This window comes from Apteryx rowi, unplaced genomic scaffold (genome assembly GCF_003343035.1).
Source record: "Apteryx rowi isolate R43461 unplaced genomic scaffold, aptRow1 scaffold_660, whole genome shotgun sequence".
NCBI classification, from domain to species: domain Eukaryota; kingdom Metazoa; phylum Chordata; class Aves; order Apterygiformes; family Apterygidae; genus Apteryx; species Apteryx rowi.
In genome coordinates this window covers 459,622-478,422 of record NW_020450939.1, presented here as the reverse complement: position 1 = coordinate 478,422, position 18,801 = coordinate 459,622, and the positions used below count along the sequence as shown (strand labels likewise).

The 18,801-nt window shown below is 52.9% G+C and overlaps 1 protein-coding gene across 1 annotated transcript in view; it reads right to left on the bottom strand.

The window, feature by feature from the left end:
• CHRDL2 (chordin like 2) overlaps window positions 1-18,801 on the bottom strand; it is a 31,685-nt gene that overhangs the window by 7,602 nt on the left and 5,282 nt on the right. Inside the window, exons 2-8 of the mRNA XM_026085182.1 lie at window positions 14,098-14,210; window positions 13,488-13,581; window positions 12,110-12,252; window positions 7,667-7,760; window positions 5,822-5,877; window positions 4,253-4,421; window positions 3,090-3,284 (exon numbers count right to left, since the gene is read on the bottom strand). Of these exons, the coding sequence (XP_025940967.1) occupies window positions 3,090-3,284; window positions 4,253-4,421; window positions 5,822-5,877; window positions 7,667-7,760; window positions 12,110-12,252; window positions 13,488-13,581; window positions 14,098-14,210 (864 nt within the window). The remainder of the gene's footprint in view (window positions 1-3,089; window positions 3,285-4,252; window positions 4,422-5,821; window positions 5,878-7,666; window positions 7,761-12,109; window positions 12,253-13,487; window positions 13,582-14,097; window positions 14,211-18,801) is intronic.

The window sequence follows — 18,801 nt, the reverse complement described above, 5'->3', positions numbered from 1 at the left end:
AAGTTTGGAAGAGGTCAGCTCAGCACCCAAGGCGAAGGAAAGGCAGCTTGCTGGATTTGATGCCGTGTCACACAGCCGCATCGCTGACCCAGGATCAGAGCACACCTGACCTGGGGGAAGGATCAGATCTGGGGTTGGATCCTGACACAGCTCCGGAGCAGCAGGGTGAGGAATCTGCGCTGCCAGAGAAGCCATCCATCAAGCCAGGGGGTTGCCATCCCACCTTGGCAGAGAAGGAGGCTGGCAAGGCAGAGGGCTGCCTGGAGGCACTGATAGGGAGGGGGGAAGATCAGGGCGAAGCAGTGCCTACATCCTTAGAGGACAAACACCAATCGCATCATTATTATCCTGTCTTTTCAGGCAAGAGGTCTGATACTGAGCTGGGAACGACAGCAAAAGGAAGAGAGATGCTGATAAACTATCTGGGGACCTGCTTGTCTCCATACTTTCAATTCCCCTTGGTTTTGGCAGCCTCTAAGCCAGCGGGGATGGAGAAAGGGGAGTTTTTCTGCCCGGCTCCCCCATACCCCCTGCAGGAGACCTTCAGCACTATYGTTATCTGGCATGTTCTGAACCCCAGGCTGGATTCCCCAGTTCCCGTCTCATTCCTGCTGCCATCCCGAAGGAGCAACGTCAGCTAAGCAAAGAGATGAGCCCAGGGAACAGGAGCCAGCGCTGTGGCTGGCCTGCCTGGGCAGAGCGCCCGGCCTCAGCCCCGCGTGTGGGCTCAGACCCAGTCCGACCCCCCTCCCCACRCTCGCACCCTTGCGCGAAGGCACCTTCACCCCAGCCCCTCCACGGGGCAGTGGGGAGACCTGCGCCAGAGGCACCAGCAGGACCCTACGTGACTTTTTTAACATCCCTGGTGAAGGAGAGCTGTTAATTTTTTTGTTTCTGGAGTAATTAAGAATTCCCCATGGTTTTGGAAGCAGATTTATTGCCTTTGGTTGTGGTCCTTGGAACGCAGAGGAGCTCAGCTCTGCTGAATTTAGCCTTGTTCTCTCAGTAATTTTGGATGTTAAAGCTTTCTACACTACTCGAAAGAAAGTTTGGCTATAAATAGACGCGTGGGGTTTATTTTAGTAGGACAGTTATTTTAGGCCTGATTCTGCTCTCCCCCATGCTTTCTGGGGGGGTCCTGAACTACTCTGCACGCAACGCTGGCGTAGAGGAGATGGAAATCCCAACCTAAAGAAATGCAAAGCAGGGCTCTTTCAGCAAGATGACAAGTATTCAGCTCTGCAGCCTCAGCGTGACACGAAGGGGGACACCCACAGCCCGCCACCCTCCCTGCTGCCAGCCCTCTCCCATGGAGTCTGGGTGCGGGGAAACCTCCAGCCCAGACCGTTACATTTCACCTACTCATGGGCTGCTTTCTGCATCCATCGCGGCAGCACCAGTTTCACAAGAGGAAAGGAATCAAATGCCCTCACAGCTACAACAGGTATTTAACAGCCTCAGAGCTTCACACCAGAGCCATCGGATGGCCCAGTGTGCAGCGGGTCAGGGCAGAGGAACGAGGACCCAGGAGTCCTGGCTTTCCCCCCGTGCAGCTGTGATGGTTTCCCTGTCTGACCAGTGCATCACAGCAATTCCCCTTTGATCAGGATCCCTTTTGCAAACAGAAATCAGTCAGCGTTTCTCTCCAAGCTACTGCCTACAAAGGAGCAAGAGGAGGACGGTCAAGGAAAGTGCCTGGAAAAGAAGACAGGCTAAATCTTCATGTAGTGAAGGACAAGCATGTAACTTGGCTGAGCGACGTGTGTGTATGATCACTATCTATGAGCATTGGAAAGCAAGAAGAAAATCGTTTTGGCTGGGTCAGAGTGTTTAACTGGAAATAAATGAAGACTGATCAGCAGACAAGAGATCCCAGCAGAGAGAGTTGTAGACTTTAAACCAGAAAGACCTGCTATAATGGGAATGCAAGACTGGAAGAGCTCTGCTCAGTCATCACATCCCATTCCCACCAGGCACCACATCATAAATCCTGCTCATAAACATATCAGAAACTTTATTAAAACAAGCTGGGCTTCTGCCCTTCACTCCCTGGGGGAGGCCATCCAGAACCTCTCTGCTCAGCAGCCAGAAACCTTGAAAATCCTAGCTCAAATTAGTTTGCAGCCTGTTTGCCCCTATTCCTTAATGTGACACCATCCCTTGCTTGTTCTCCCTGGTGAGAGCCCTCCATGAAACTACCGTGACAACACATCAGAGAAGGTCACTTTGCAATTGCTCCATCTGGGGTCAGGCTCCAAGAAGACTCGAGGTATCTTTAGTCTCACTAAGGAAGAAGTGGGTGGTCCATCATCTAAACCATCATCTGATTCTGAATGATAATACACAGAGGTGTAGCCTAGGAAACATCCTCCAGTAGGAAGGGGAGCCGATCTGATGTCCTGCCACCTCTTTGACAGCTCTGTGGTTCAAGACAAACAGCTTTCCAAAGACCAGAAACCAACTGAGAGACCCAAAACCCATTAACTCATAGGACACAGAAAAGATGTTCTCTCTGCTGTGTCCCAGCCCCAGCACCAACCCAGCTCTATCTGKCCCACACTGACAGCTGTGTGTCTAACCTTCCATAAGGTCCCTCAGGGATGGAGACCTCAACACCACGCAGCCACAAGCGTCAGAGCTACCCTGCACCCAGAGAGTGTCCTCCTAATTTCAAACCTATGTTTCAGCTGCCACAATTYAACCCCATGACTTCTTGTTGCAGCCAGTTGAGCCCTGAAGAACAGGCCATGCCCTCTCCCCAGAAGGYACCTTGTACTTGCCTGAAGACTGTTATCATGTCCCTCCTTGGGCATCTTTCTCCAGACTACACCCAACCAACACATGCAACCTTTCAGGATCAGTGCAGCTTCCTCACTTTGGATCAGTCCTGCTGCTCTCCAAGACAGGCCAACCCTTACATCAGTGCTTGTTTGGCTGAATACACCCGGCATGAATTCAAGTCACCAGCAACATGAACCCTTACACATCAGTACGCCCAGGGCCTTAAACCAAGGCTAAAGGAAGGAAGCGGAAGGCAGCTGACACAGTATGCAGGACCAGACAGAGCAGGCCAGTAAGATCCCACATACCTGGACATATTTTACAGCATTTCCCATCTACTTTCTCTGGATAGTCACACGGATACTCCTTAGGGCACGTGATCTTCTGGCAGTCCTGGACACCATCCCTGCAAGTGCACAGGATGCAGGGCAGGAGGCCGTAAAGCCGGAACACAGGGTGCCACACTTCCCCATGGGAGTAGGTCTTCCCGTTGTAAACACAAGCTGGAAGAGGAATAAGAGAGTTGCCAGTAGAAGTAAATCCTCTTCCTCTTTCCACACACAAGGCTTGGTGGAGCTCAACATGTTTACCACCTTGCTAATGGGTAGCCCCGCTATCTTGAAGAGCGTGACCCTCTGGCAGCACGTGGAGAGACATCTCTGGTTGCAGCAGATGCAGTGGGCATGGGGATATTGCAGTCGCCTTGCCTTGGAGGTGCCATGGGGCAAGCAGACAGGGCTCCAGGAGCTGGAGGCTGCTGGGATCAATCCCCCTCAGAGTGGGTGAGGGGTAGGTGTGGGCAGGACCTCACCTGCCTCCAGCCCTCTGCAAGCCCAGGGTCCCTATGAGGTCAGGCGGCACGAAGCACAGTGAAGAGTGCCACCTGCTGACTTCTCCATGCAAATTTCTGGAGGTCCCAAAATTTCCTCCAAGGCTCCATCTCCAAGGGCTGGGAAACACCCTTCTAGGGACACAGTGGCAGGAGAGCCCCCAAGAGGGGAAGGCACCTGTCTTTCCCCTTTGGTTCCATGGGGTTACCTCCCCATCTTGCCTTCTTAGTCTCTCCCCAGGAGGAAGACAGCAGCACCAGCACAGACCCACAACATGGAGGGTAGGTGCAAGGAACCACCATGTCGCTCTGTGGTGGTTGCTCAGGCAGCCCTGGAARGACCATGTGGGGTCTTCCAGCCAAGCACTTCCCTTCCCAGGTCCCAGATCTCCAAAAAAGCCCAAGGGCCAGACTTCCTCCAACCTTTCTTAGAAAGTGGCAGATTCATGCAGAGAAGGGGTTGTGGGCTCAGGGCCTGAGCCACCAGGGTTAAGATAGCTGGGTGAGGTTGGCTGTGGAGGAGCAGGAGATAGGAGCCAATGGTGGGAACCTGCTGCTGAAACTGATTCCCTGGTGACCCTCAAAGCCTTGGGGAAGGCAGTTTCGGCCACATAAAGACTCCCCAGCCCCTCCACCTCTTACCTTTCTTGTGCTTCTCTTTCAAGACAATCTTGACSGTGGTGCCACCTCCTCCCTTGGGTTTGAAGCTCCTGGGAATGAACTCCAGGGAGGAACTGAGAATGGTGGATGCAGTGGCTCCAAGCGGCTTCCTGCCCATTGCTTCCCCTGAGCACTGGTCTTGCGAGTGCCTCTGTGAACAGTCGGAGACAACACGGGGACTCAGACCCAGGCAGTTCAGTTGTTCTCACTCTAAAGCATGCTGGAAAAAGGCATGCAGTGCCCTGCATACCTTACATCAAGAGGGGAAGCTACAAAGACCATAGGGATGAGCAATGACCCAGGAACCATCTCGGTGGCTGCTACCACCTATGAGGTGCTGAGCAATTTGTATCAATGCTCCACACTGCTGTCCTCCCTAAGCTGTATATGGGTCATCGTCCCTCAGTGGGGCAGAACTGGCCTCTTCACATGCTCCACCCAATGCCCTCAGGGAGGCATTTGGGGTCCTGTATCACTAACAGAGGCAGGGAAATGGGCTGGCCATTTCTAGATGCCTACTGGGCGTCTTCACATGCCTACTGGGAAACAGGACTTGCCTCCATGCTGCCCAAGCAGGGATGGAGAGGTAAGGACGGGTCGTATACTGCCTTCTCACCTGGATGGCCCTAGGAGAGTTGGTGCAGGGCTKCCAGCCAGCAGGACTGAGATCCCTGGAACGTCTTGGGTTTCCAAAAGCAAAATGTTGGGACAAGACATACAGCACAATGGGTCCCCTTGTGTCTATTTTGGAGATTTTATAGGTGGTGGAGGTGTGACACTGGCTTTTCACCCAGCAGTATGGAAAAGGGAAGGGCAAGGAGYTGTAAGTGACCTAATCCCACAGACCTGGCATGGGCCGCCCAACTCTGAAATGTCACCATGAATCAACYCTCAGCAGCCAGGGAGTCATTTTTTCCTTGCTGGGACTGCCGATACAAACAGCCTGGGGAAAGCATGCTCGTGTCCAGCTCCAGCGCTGGCTCTGTGGGAGCCATGACTGGGAGACAGGACACCCTTTGTCCCGAGGGAAAGAAGAGAAACCAGCACCCAAAGCAAAAGCCCCTAGAGAGRGACTTGGGCCCCCCAGCTCTTCAGGCGAGGGTCACTTCTGGTTGATGACCACCTCCAAGTCTGYTCTCTGGGACCCCATTTCCAGTTGTTTTAACCCACTGGTCAACCTCAGCCAGATTAGCCAACAAGGAGGAGAGGTGCCTAAGATGTCCAGTTCCTGCAAGTTTTGTGCTCGCCCAAAGACATCAGAGATGACACAGAGGAAAGAACAAGAGTGTTTCCCCAGTGGAATCTCTCAGGTCTGTTAAAGGCCTCAGCCCAGGCTGACAACCCTCAGTTAAAGTCAACTCCTAGRCACAATTCAACCACAAACCAGGTGTCAGTGTTTCTGCTGCCTGAGGAACTGACTGCCCTTGTAGAGCTGCTGTAGGTCATTTCCTGGTAGAAGACTATGCCCCAGGGCAAATGGCTTTCTTTGAGCAGTTTAATGGGGCTGTGTTAGAAGCAATAATTGAATTTTAAAATGCAAACATCACGTACAACACCTCTGTTTAACTGCAGGGGTTCCTCTTCCGTGGACTTCTCGTATGAGCCATCTGCAGGGAAAAAACATTATCCTATGAAATGCAGTGGGATGAGGATTTGCTCTCTGGGGTCCGGATGACTAAAGGCAGTCAYCTGCAGGGTGCTGGTACACCTGCTAGGACTGGAGACAGAGGTGCTTTGAATACGCGATTCACATCCCCCCAAAGCATGTGGGAGCACAGCTTGTCTGTGTCGCATCCCAAAAACCCTTTTATCCCCGTTGATTATAATAAGAGCTCCAAAAAAGACATTGCCTTGTAGACTTCTGAAGTTAGGTGACAGGAAACCACCCCAGAGGTAGAGGTATGAGGTGATGTGGCAGATGTGGCATTAAAAAGAAAGCCAAAGACATTTCTTGTGAAACATTGAGTCAACAACACATGCCCTGAGGACCAGGACAGCTCTGATGATGCCCACGACTCCATGAATGTTATTCTCTTAGTGGTCCACAACCAGCTCAGTTTGGGCAAAGCTGTCTGGCTTTCCTGATATGCTCACCGCATACAAAGCCCTTTAGCTTGTCTAGCCCTTATCTAGGACTTTCTATGGAAACTGAGCTCTTCTGAAAGCCTGGCTGCACCAGAGCAAAATTCCTCCCTGCATTCAGAGTAATTTGTATGCTCCCAGTGAGGTCAATGTGGCCATAGAGTTGCCACCAAAACTTCTAAAATGCCTACTTCTCTCTTGTGAATGAGATAATTGCACAGTCCTAAATATATTATCTCTGTGATCCCCTGAGGGTCTGTGATTTTGCTAAACCTAGTGACTTTTTTTTCAACATAAGGAAAATGCAGCCTAGCGCAGCTGGGGGTGGCAACTCCCAATGCCAGCTCTCTGCTTAGTTTTCAGCAGCTGACAGCAACCCTAGCACCTAAATAAAACTAGGGGAGAGTTTGGAGGAGGCACTCCAAGCTTACACTGTGCCCGTGGCCAGGAGACCGCTATGGCCTTCCAGCTCCATAAATATTTCTCTTATTAAAGAGTCATTTTACACTCTGAATTCTGTGTTACATGTGAATCCCTTATTTACCAGTGAGGAGCACAGGGAAACACCAGCACTGGGGCTAGTTTCAGCTTTCTGTAATTCTGGTCTAAATCGAAATGAATTTGTTAGAGTAACTCCCAAGATGTTGTCCCAATTGCCCTGATGTGACAGAGCGAAAACGGGGCCTTGTCTCCAGCACTGCTTTAGTGAAAGGCAACAAGATGTGAACCTGCCTGCTCGCTCCTGAGCCAGAGTCTCACCCAGAGATGCAAGGCTTGACTCTCTCCTCATCCTCCCAGGTGCGAGTTAGGGGAAACAGCAGCAAAGTCAAGAGTTTCACCCCATGGAGACCTGTGGGAGTGAAACCCAACCAAGGCCATGCTGTACAGGGGTGGAAGCGAGGATTTCCCCAGGGCCTGACTGTCCCAGAAAATTCCCTGGAGCAACAGCCATATGCACTATCCTTACATGGTCCATGCAACCACCTCTGAGCTTGCGGGTGAGCGAGCTGGAGGATTTCACCCTCTGTGCAGGTCACATCTCTTGCACGATGCACAGCAGCAAGACAAAAAGCTCACCCCTAGCCAGCATAGAGCCACAGGGAGTCAGGACACAAGGACATGTGGGAGGGAAAGCATGCAAGAAAAAACTGAGCCCCTTGTCTGTTGTTTCCTGATGCAACCCAAAGGCAGCAAATGGCCTGATTTACAGCACAGGTTTCCAAAACCCTGCGTAATTGGCTTGAAATGTCAGTTAGTAGCAAAACCTGTGGATCCCAGCCCTCACCCAGGAGCAGCACCTGGACCCCTCATTACCTTTGCAGACCTGGCAGCAGGAATCCGGCACAGTTAGGGGAGAGGAGCACAACAGCTCAGGGCAGGTCACCAAGCCGCAGTAAATCTGTCCTTCCTAGGAGACAGGAGCAAAAAAAAACCATTATCAGCATTACCAAGGTCTCAGCAAGGCCAAATATGCTTCATATTGGGGTGGCACCACCTCAGATTGCACCAGTTGCCTTTAACCTGATGCTGTTTCTGCTCTCCCTGGGTATTTTATCCAGGTGGCTGCTGTGACCAGGCACTTGTTTTGCAAGGCTGCTGTCCTCTCCCAGCACAGCTAGTCCACTATTTGCCAGTACATACTCTGCTCACTCTCATGTGCATGGAGTGGACTGGTCTTCCCCAAAGAGGGGGAGGCAGTGCCTTGCTCTCAGGCATCATTAGTGCTACCAGATCTTAAACAGCCACTAGACACCTGTAAACTTGGCATAAAACTCATCACTTCAGAGCAGCACAAGATCCATCTCTCTAACCTCTCCCAGGACAGGAACCAGGAGAAGCTAGATGGAAAGGGAAATTATGAAGCTGAACCCAGAGCTAGGTCCAACCCAGAACTCTGCCCTTCCTCTATGTTGGGTCGTTCGACATCACCAGAACCAAGCCCACAAAGACACCGAGCCAAGACCTGCAGATGGACATTTGCGTGTAAACCTGCTTCCACTGGCTTGGTTTTTAGCCTGGAAAATCCCATTACTGTAGTGATTCAAGTTGAAAACCATAGGCCAAGGACAGTCTTGAACTTAGCATGCCCAGTCCCACCTCAATCAATGGATTTGCACTTGCTGCAGGGCTTAGTTTGTGCTGTATTGCAGAAGAGCAGAAAAGGATGTTCAGAAGCCCAACAGCATCCAGACCTCAATAGCGAGGTCTTCTTCTCCGTGCAGCAATTTTCTCTGGGGTACCCACAGGCTGTCAGCCAAGGGAAAGCAAGAGGTTATACAAAGATGTCTTCAGGAAAAGGAATCACAGCATCTTCTTCCACCATCACATTGGATGAGGCAAAGTCACCATGCAGGAGAAGTGAAGAGGAGGAAGTAAATCTGGTAAATGAGTGGATCTGGTGGAGGTTGCCACAACCAAACACTGCTGTCCGGTTCAGGGCTGGAAATGGAAGTGACCTCCATGGAGTACAGACCTGCAGGGAGAGGGTTTGGCTATGGAGAAACTGTTTCCTCCCTCCTTCTTCTGACTTGCAGGTCACTGCAAAGACCTGCCACAGGCAGAAAAGAGCAAATGCCATAAAAAACAGAATTTATGCTGGAGGCTCTGGTCTTGGGGCAGTTTTCAAAGAGGTTTAGACCAGCTGTTCATGCAGCTGTTCCAACAGCTGACAACATCAGATACAGCCCAGCGAGAGCCTACTGCTGCAAGGCTTCATTGCTTTCCTTTTATTTTCCCATTCGTATCCAAGGCATTATCCTACCGAATAAACAGAGCCTGAGCAAGAGCCAGTGACTCCAAGAGGGACACGCAAGTTCACAGGCTCTAGGGGATGGTGGTGGTTGGGGTTGGAAAGCAGGGCCAAGTGGGCACATATACAGTCAGGTTCAAGTGTTCCTGTCTCCAGCATTTGCCTCCATCAGAAGGTGGACTGGTGTCCAGCTGGGGTCAGTAAGAGAGAAGCCAGCCTCAAAGTTGTATAATTTCTAAGCCTAAGCTATTCCTCTTTCCACCTAGCTCTAAGCCACCTAGCTCCGAGACTTACACAAACATCAAGGGCTCAGATCACCTTTCCTGGTGTGATGGCTTTACTGACTACCATGCACCAGCTGAGCGCTGGTAACCCTCCATGTGTGTGCTCTTGGCATGTGTGAGCGAGACGGTTCGGGCTAGCTCACCCTGCTTTCTTTTCTGGCCAAGCTTAGTCAAAGCATTTGCTAAATGCAAAGCATAGACAAATGGAGTATTCCCCGTGCTCAGCTGACACACAGCAGCCTGTCTGGGAGGTAAGGGGACCATGGCCCTGCAGAGGTTTGCGTAGCCTGGCTGGAGATGGAGGCTATCCAGACAAAAGAGGACAAGAGCATCAACGCCAATGCAGCAGAGCGTTCCCACCTCCCCGGCTTCCCTGCGCTGAGCTGGAGGCTGAGACAGCTTGGGCCACCTCGCGCGGCTCCCTTGGTGCTGGCTGCCCGCCTGGCCCCACAGACAAGGGTGCTACTGTCCGCTGTGACCCCCACACCCGTGTGCCCAGCGCTGGGTTTGGCCACTGTGCTTCTTCCACTGAGGCCGTCCAAGAGCCAGCAGGCAGTAACAACCTCTTGGCATGGGCCCGTTGGCTGCCGTGGCAAGCAGAGTGGCTCCGGCCCCAGGAGCCATCTGGCCCCATCTGACAGCTCGCTGGAACGCAGGAAGTGAAAGCCATGTCTGTGCAGCCTTCTTCTCTTTTACAGCAGAGAGGTTGCAGTCKCTGCGAGCATTTCCCCGCAGCGTCCAAGTCCGGAGTCGTCACAGCGCGCCTTTATATTCTCCTTCCTTGCTTGCTCTCGAGAAGGAGAAGCCACTCCATCTATCTCTCAACACTCAGCTCCTGGCATGCACAGCCCTGCACTCCTCACACCTTCGCCATCCTCCCCGGCCAGGCTGGCTCTCGCCTCTCGAGCAAAGCGTCAGGACTCAGTTTTTGACAGGCATTCACAGGATCCCAGTCCGGGMAGGCGGCGGGTGGGAGAGACTGGGGCAGAGCCCTGTCTGAGGGCCTTGCTGGACACTCGGGGAAGAGGAACATCTATCAGGCACTGGCAAATGGGTGGCAGACGGGCAATCCATCACCGGAGACACACACCGTGGACCACACAGCATCCCGGCTGCCGTCTGATCGATGGGACAGCTCCCAGCCCTCTGGGAGGGCAGAGCAGATAAACCCGCAGCCCTGGAGCACCCAAACACGTCTCAGCACTGGGTCCAGCTTCCACTTAAATCCAAGCAGAGGGGACAAAGGTCACCGGGTGCCTGCCCTTTGCCATTGCTGACTCCAGCACTGCCAGGCTCTGCTGTGAATGCCATCATCTTTGCCGTCATCTCCCAGCTGTTTCGAGGGTGAGCTCTGGCCACGTAAAGCTGTGCTGGGCAGGAGGGGTCCCAAACTGGCTGCTGGAGGCACTGCGACACCCAGGCACCCTGGCTATGCACAAAGCAGTGGCCAGTGGGTCTGGTCCCACCAGCTGCCTCGACAACAAACTCGGCATCCCAGAAACTTCTAAAGCCCAAGACCTGGCACCTCATGTCCACATCTCCTTGGAGGCAGGATCACCTCCCCTGGATCCGCTGGCTATGAATCCCATTCGCTCTGCAGCAGGAGTGTATGTAGAAAGGCTCCCAGGCTGGCCTCTCTGCAGGCCATCTCTCATACAATGTCTCTGTGGGGCTGGATGTTGTGGTTACAGACCCAGAGCATGAAGTCTGGTCCACGCAGCAAGCAAACACATTCATTAGTGTGCTCAAAGCCAAGGCTTTGCCCCCTGCCCATCCCAAGGAGTCCCATGGGATCACAGAATCACAGAATCACAGAATGGTTGAGGTTTGAAGGGACCTCTGGAGATCATCTAGTCCAACTCCCCTGCTCAAGCAGGGTCACCTAGAGCACATTGCACAGGATCACGTCCAGGCAGCTTTTGAATATCTCCAGAGAAGGAGACTCCACAACCTCTCTGGGCAACCTGATCCAGTGCTCTGTCACCCTCACAGTGAAGAAGTTTTTCCTCATGTTCAGATGGAACTGTCTGTGTTTCAGTTTGTGCCCGTTGCCTCACGTCCTGTCACTGGGCACCACTGAAAAGAGTCTGGCCCCATCCTCTCKABACCCTCCCTTCAGATACTAACACACATTGATAAGATCCTCCCTCAGCCTTCTCTTCTCCAGGCTAAACAGGCCCAGCTCTCTCAGTCTTTCCTCAYAAGAGAGATGCTCCAGTCCCCTCATCATCTTTGTAGCCCTTCGTTGCACTTGCTCCAGTAGTGCCACATCCCTCTTGCACTGGGGAGCCCAGAACTGGATGCAGTACTCCAGATGTGGCCTCACCAGGGCTGAGTAGAGGGGGAGAATCACCTCCCTCGACCTGCTGGCAACACTCTTCCTGATGTACCCCAGGATACCATTGGCCTTCTTGGCCACCAGGGCACCTTGCTGGCTCATGGTTAACTTGTTGCCTGCCAGGACTCCCAGGTTCTTCTCCATGGAGATCTGCTGGATCTCCAGCAAATAAGCTGTGTATCTGGGTGATGAGCCTGGTTTCCCCAGGCTGCTCCTGCACAGCAGTGTAGACAAAAGCCCTGCAGGTAGAGACCGGTCTCCACCATCCTAGGAAATTTTTCACCTAGTGCGATATTGTCGGGGTGCAGGACATGACCCCAAGCCTTCTCTGCCTCCCTGCTGCCTCCCCCTGCACTTGGCTTCCCACGAGCTTGGAAGTAGCTTACGGAGCAGCTGCACTGCACACACTGGTTCGGCTGGCGGCTGGGAAAGAGCTCACTCGTGGTGAACATCTCGCCTTGCTGGTACGTTGTCCCATTGTACTGGCAGGACTTCACAGGCGCCCGGAGGCCAGAAGGTGAGTTTGGCTCTGGAAGGAAGGAAGAGAAAGCAGCGGGCTGAGAGCCATCCCCTCCCCGGCCCCAACGTAGTGCGGGTGCTTGGCCAATTCCCCAGCTGAAGAACAGGGAGCCAGGACCATCTTCCACAGGGAGACATAAACACGGAGCACTTTTATCAGACTTTGCAGCACCAGATCCAGGCTGGGCTGAGCCAGCTATGCCTGGTATGAGTCCTGTAAACACATCGCTATCCCCTGTCTCAAAATCAGGCTGGGATTGCTAAAAAGCCATCCCACACCAGAGCGTGGGACAAGGGCACGATGAGAGGCAGCTCCCTCACCCAGTCATGCCTTCCTGCTCTGCTGGCTTCTAGGGCCAGCACACCACGGTCCTCACGGAGAGCCAGCTGGGGCACCACGTGGCCCCGCTGCTCCTGCGGCCCTGGTCCCATGCGCGTACGCACTAGGGCCCCTCTCAAATGCAGGATGGAGTCTAGTGCCCAGGGGAACTAGGTGTGCAAAAGCTTTTGGGAGTGAGGCTGCCATGACTGCTCTGAGCTCATTGCAAGAGTGAAGTCAGACCTCCAAGGCTCTTGTGCCAGAGTGGTGGCAAAGCTAGACGAAAACCACCAGAGATTTTTGGAGGGAAATTAGAAAAAAGGTGGGTTTAATTTTTAGCTAATTACTTGCGAGAGAAACCCTTTTGTTTTCCCACAACCAAAACATTTTGCTGACAAATGATCTCAATACAGTGCTGGTTTCTGGCTCGTCATTGAAATGTGAACTGACAGTTTGTCCCTAAAAGCCTTCTCAGGATGGGGAAAGGGGTCTGGTAAAAAGTCCGTTTCCATCAAAGTGACATTTTGGGGAGGGAAAGAGCAATGCGGGCAGCCCGAGCAGCCACTGTTGCCGTGACTCCACAAGCGGGACCAGACCCAGCACTGCTGAGCTGCCCGAGACATGTGCGTGCAGTCGAGATATAACCTGCATGACTGCAACCAAGCCCCAAGCTGTGCCTCAGTTTCTCCACTTGTAAGATGTCTACCTGCTTCCTTGGACATCGGGGTTGTGTGTCCCTGGCAGAGCACCAGTGTGGTGGCCCCAGGGAGAGATCTAACCACATAAAGAGTTTTCTTGTCTCATGTGCAACAATTCCCCTTTGCTTCTGCCCAGCTGCCCCAAAACGGGCCCACAACTGTCGTGTTGCCTCCTCCCTCCCAAACAGCCCCTCTCTGGCCTGACGGAGATATGGGACATCCACCTACCGACACATCGCGGGCAGCACTGCTGGGGATCTGTGACGGGGCTGGCACACTGCACAGCCGGGCACTGGATCCGATAGCACCTCATGTTGGCATTCTGGGGAGAGGAGAGAAAGTTGGCTCGTTTCAGCTACACATTCAGCCCCATGAGGGAAGAAAGAGCTTCCCAAAGTTGCTCCTTTCTTAGTCTTTCTCCACGGCACCCAGCAGAGAAGGAAAATACTGCATGACAGCCCCGTTATCACAACAGGTTGTGTTGGTTTAACTCTCCTGGCCAAGCATCTCTCCATCCTTGGCCTGCCAGGCCAGGTCACAGGCTCATTTCTCATTGTCGAAGATCACCCGTGGCCCCACTGCAGCCCTGAGCCACCTCCACCCACAGTCCACCCACATTGCTGAGACAAGTCGCTCCCAAGGCCAATCCAACATCCATGGGGGGATGCAGGGGAGTTTCAGAAGGAGATAGATTAATCTATCGTCCCTCTGGGACTAAAAGGGGCTTCTCTGGAGAAGTTTTGACACCAGAATCAGACTGTTTAAAGGCTGCTGAAGCAGCACCCCAACACAGTGGTGTCACTACCATCTCCTGCCACGGCTGCGCGGGGAGACGTACCTCGGAGCAGATGCAGCGGATGCAGTACATCAGCCCCTGAGGCTCCAGATAGGGGTGCCAGCTCTCTCCCGGGCTGTACTTCTTGCCGTTGAAATCACAGAAAGTATCTGGCCCTGAAAGTCAATGGGGAGAAGCTTTGTGGGAGAAAGGGACAGTCCTTGGAAGAGCTCTCCTCCCTCCATGATGAGCAGAGCAAGGACGGCTCAGTGCATTCATGCCATCACCCATGAGTAGCTGATGGCTGTATCCTGCCCACCCAACCCCAACCCAAAACATTCCCCAAAAGCTTCTTTTTTTTTTTTACTGTGATTTGTTTCTTTAGGTTGGGACCTATCTGGCCAAATGGCAGCTCCTCTGTTCAAGCTGGACTCCCTTTGCAGGCAGGGGAGAGAACGGGCATTTCTGAGGCACAAATTAAAGTCAACCCTCTCAAATAGGTCAGACACGCTCGTCTGAGGATGGCCAGGTGATTTCAGGGTGATGCTATGAGAGTGAATTTCACCCAGGAAGATCAGCAGTGAGTGATGGCAGGGAGAGAAGGAGCTGAGTTTAGGGGGCATTTTCACAGCTATCCAAAAAAAGACATTTTGGGGTAGAAAAGCATTCTGAAGGAAAACCTCTTGCTCCCCTTAAGAGCTTCAGCTCATTCTCTCGAGGATCTCTTTGACAGCACTTCCAGCACACGGGCAGCTGAGCATCTGCTCTAAGGAGCAGGATGGTGCTGGCTTGCCCCATCACACCAGGCTGAGCCCCAGGGAGCCGTTGGCTTCACTGGGCTCAACCCAGCAATAATCTGGCTAGCATGGCCTGAGCCAAACTCTTAATTTATGGGTCTGTCAAGGGGAATGGCAAGTCCACCTTGCCCACTGAGACCATAAAACGACATACAGTGACTGTTGGCTATTGGGAGTCACTTCTCATTGCTGCTCTCTTAGAGCAAACGGTGGCTCTCTGCAGAAAGGACCATCTCAAACCCACTGCCAACCTTCCCCCTGCCAGTTGCTACCCATGAAATACCCGCTGTCACCCCCAAAGGGTCAGCAAGCCCAGTGGGGACAGCTGGACACTACAGGCATCAATGCGGGTCCCTGCAGGACCCACTGCAGACGCAGAAAGGCACCCACGTGGCAAAGGAAGGGCTCAGCCCACTGTACAGAAGCCAATGATTTTTAGGTGACCCAATTTTTTAAATATTTCTTGGGATGTTGAAAAACTGCAGTCTGATCAAAAAAAATTTTTGCCCTGAATTGAACAAAACCATCTGTTTTTCTATTCCTTCCCAATCATAGCATCATGAGAAACACCAGCTTCCAGCCGTGCTCCTAAATGAGAGATGTCCCTGCCTCCACCAGGATGGGTTTAACCTGGGCCCGGGGAGAGGGATGAGGTGGTGCCAGCACAACCGGGGAAGAAAGAAATCCCCTTCAGAGATCCCCTCTCCCTGGGTTTTAGCAGGTTGCTAGCAAACATCCTCCAGCAAAGATCCCTTGATTACATGCCAACTCTTTGGCAGGATGAGCCCAGTCTACAGCAGGTCTTAGGGGATGAACCATGGCCATAATCACCAACAGCAACCCCAGGGATTGGTTTGGATGCCCAGTTCAGTCATCCTTAACGTTTGCATCAACAAGTATCACCTGGCCCTGCAGGAACGAGCTTCAACCCCCGTCAGTCCTGCATGAACCTGGACCCTGTAGCTCCCATCACAGCCCGGCAGCTGCTCCTGCTTTCTTGCACCATGTCCACAAGCCCCGGGCAGCCGGAGGGACGCGCTGAGGCTTCAGCTCTTCTGTGAATAAGCACATGCCTGTCCGTGTATGTTATTAGTGGTTTAAGYGCTTACAGCCCCACTAAAAATTGAAGGTGATTTAAAAGGTTATGTCATCGAGGGGATTTGAGGTAGTTTGGGTGATTATGTTGCTCGAAGGCAGCTGAGATATTTACGCTCCCTGAAGCATTTACAGGCCTTTAAAACCTTACGCTGCCCTGGGGACTGCCAGCGCTGCGGGGAGAGGGGGAGCCGGCTGACACGGCTTGTTTTCCAAGGCATGGTGCCCAGCTCCCACCGCCCGCCGTGGGAGGCCAGGGTGCCTCGCTGCTGCCCAGCCACCGAACCCGCGGCCCTAGGACATCACACAAAATCTGGGGACAGGCAACCAAGCGGGTGCTGAATTTGCTACGCTGCTGTTTAGACTCCCCGATGAACAGCAGAGGGTCCCCAAAACTACCTGGGTGGAGTTCACCGCTCCAGTGCTGCTAAAAACCCGTCCCGTGCCCCACTCCATCACCCTGGGCAAGCCCGTGCAGAATGGCGGTGGCTGAGCTAGCCTGGCCGGCGCTGCCCCACTTTGCCAAAGTTGGAGACGCTGCCGTCTTAATACAAGTGTTTTCCCACCAGCTAGGCAAAATTCACACAAACACCATCATATGCTGCCATCCCTCCTCCAGCAAATTTTGCAGACGGACACTGTGCAGGCCACAAGGCTCCTGACCATCCACTCATCGGGATGAACCCAAGGGGATCCTCTACCACAACCAGGGTAGCGGTCCTCATGGTGCTGATGGGTTCAAGCATGTGATTCTCCAGGCTGTAGCTTCAGAGAAGGCCAATACCAGTTGTGCAGACTCCCYGGCCCAAGCACAGTGGTGCATCCCTTGAACGCTGAACAAGGAGCAGGCTCAGCATCCCTGGCCCACAGGAGATATTGCCACCAGCAGCAGAAACCTCCACCACCACCAGCGCAGAGCAGAGGGCTCTCTACACCATCTCCATAGCTCATCCCAACCTCTGACGGGTCAGCAAACCCACTTCCCTGCCTAGACATAACATGAGCTTCCAGCAAACCTAGGCGTGCAAGAACATGACTAGAAACAACAGAAACCAGGGAGAGAAAGAAAAAAAAAAAGAAAAACTCATCATCATTTTGCAAAAAGAGTGAGAAAAATGACTTAATTTTTCCCTGCTTGCAGCATCTTCATGAATTATGCTGAGGGTGAAGAAATCTAGTTGCCTTCATGYGACACGGCCCCGCTCAGCTTGCTGGCTCCCAAGCCAGTTGGCTGCTTCGATCAAACATTTAATCACTTGCCTTTCACAAGTGGAACCCTGGTTTGGGTCCAGCCCTCGAAAGCAAGCCTGATTCATGTCTGCAAAGGGCCCACTGGTAAAATTAAAGACGACTGGCAGCACTGGGCAGCAGCAGACACTTGTCCGCATCTCAGCGGCACTATGCTGCATATTTGGCAAGAAGCACATGCATGTTTGGTTAAAAGCAATCTGGGGATGGATGGAAGGAGGAGGCTTAAAAGCTGGAGGCTCTGGATCATTTTTTCCCATGCCAGGCTAATAATTTCATTTTCAGAGGTCAAACGTTGGATATCTTCCCAATTTGCTCTGAGTGAAAAGCCATTTGTGGCAGTAAATTGCTCCCGTGCCTTTCAGTCTCCTTATTTATTGCATCTTCAGCAATAGCACGCTCACAAAAGTCACGTTGTTTTACTTTTCTTTTTCCAGGGAGGGCTCTTGAGCTGCGGAGCGTTTTCAAGGTTGCAGTACCAAAAATCCACATGAAGCCGTCACCTTGTTTACCGCCTCGGGTTTCCTTCCATGCAATCCCGGGGCAGGAGGAGACAACAGGCCAGCCTGCCCCATGCCATCYGCAGAGACACAGCCCGGGCTGGGTTTGAGTTCAATCCAGAAGCTCCGCATTTGAAGCTGGCACTGCGGGAGCCGGAAGCGTGGAGCAGAGGTGGGAAGGGGCAAGCTTGCCATTGCAAAAGGAGAGATTTCCTTTCTGTCTCCCACAGGAGCAAGATGGGGGCGAAACCATCGCCACCCAGTTCCTTGGCCTGTTGAAGAGTGGATGTTTCATCCTCATGCAGCTGGTCAAAGGAGCCTGGGGCCCAGGGTGCTCCTAGGAGAAGGCTGCAGCCATAGGGTCACCAGGGTGGACATGGGCTGTTCCCAGGCATATGGGACATGAGCTCATCTGTCGTGGTCATCTCCAAGAACAGGTCCTGGCTAGCTGGTTTCTTACCAAATAAAAGAGCCCTCGATACAGCACAGACTGCTCTCCTAAGAGTGTCATTAGGTATTGTATATGCTGGAAAAAACAACTAAAAGCCATGGAAATAATTCCTCTGGCACCCAATGACAAGTCCCATGTCCTCGTGCCTGGCAGGAGGGTGGGAGATGCTGTGGAGAGTGACCACTCCGGGCAGCAGCCGTTCTGCCTTGCTCACCCCACAAGGCTCTCCTGGGACGCCGTGCGAGAAGAAGGTTTCCCCGTGCCTCCTGATCCAACAGCCCTTCCCTGCAGTGGCTCCGGTGTTTTCTTGAGGGAGGACCACCTGGCTACATACAGACCAGTAAACAGCACAAGCTAGGGCCTGGAGCCAGTGGCCTGGCCCAGCTCATGTCCGTACCTGCCTGCTGGGACAGCCCTGGCCTCGGCTGTCCCCAGACCGTGCCCAGGCATCTGGCAAAGCCCARGCTGGCACAGGCCAAACTCGTGCTGGGGAGTGTGCCAGCAGTGAAGAGTCTGGACACCCCTGGGCAATGCTTGAGGCTGTGCCCAAGCCCTGGTTTACTTTAATTGTCATTAATTATCATCATTTATCATTAATTGCCTCCTGGACAGCAGGGAGGGCATGTAATATGAGATAAATAGTACGACAGGGAGGGCAAGGCTGCACAGGGCTGCT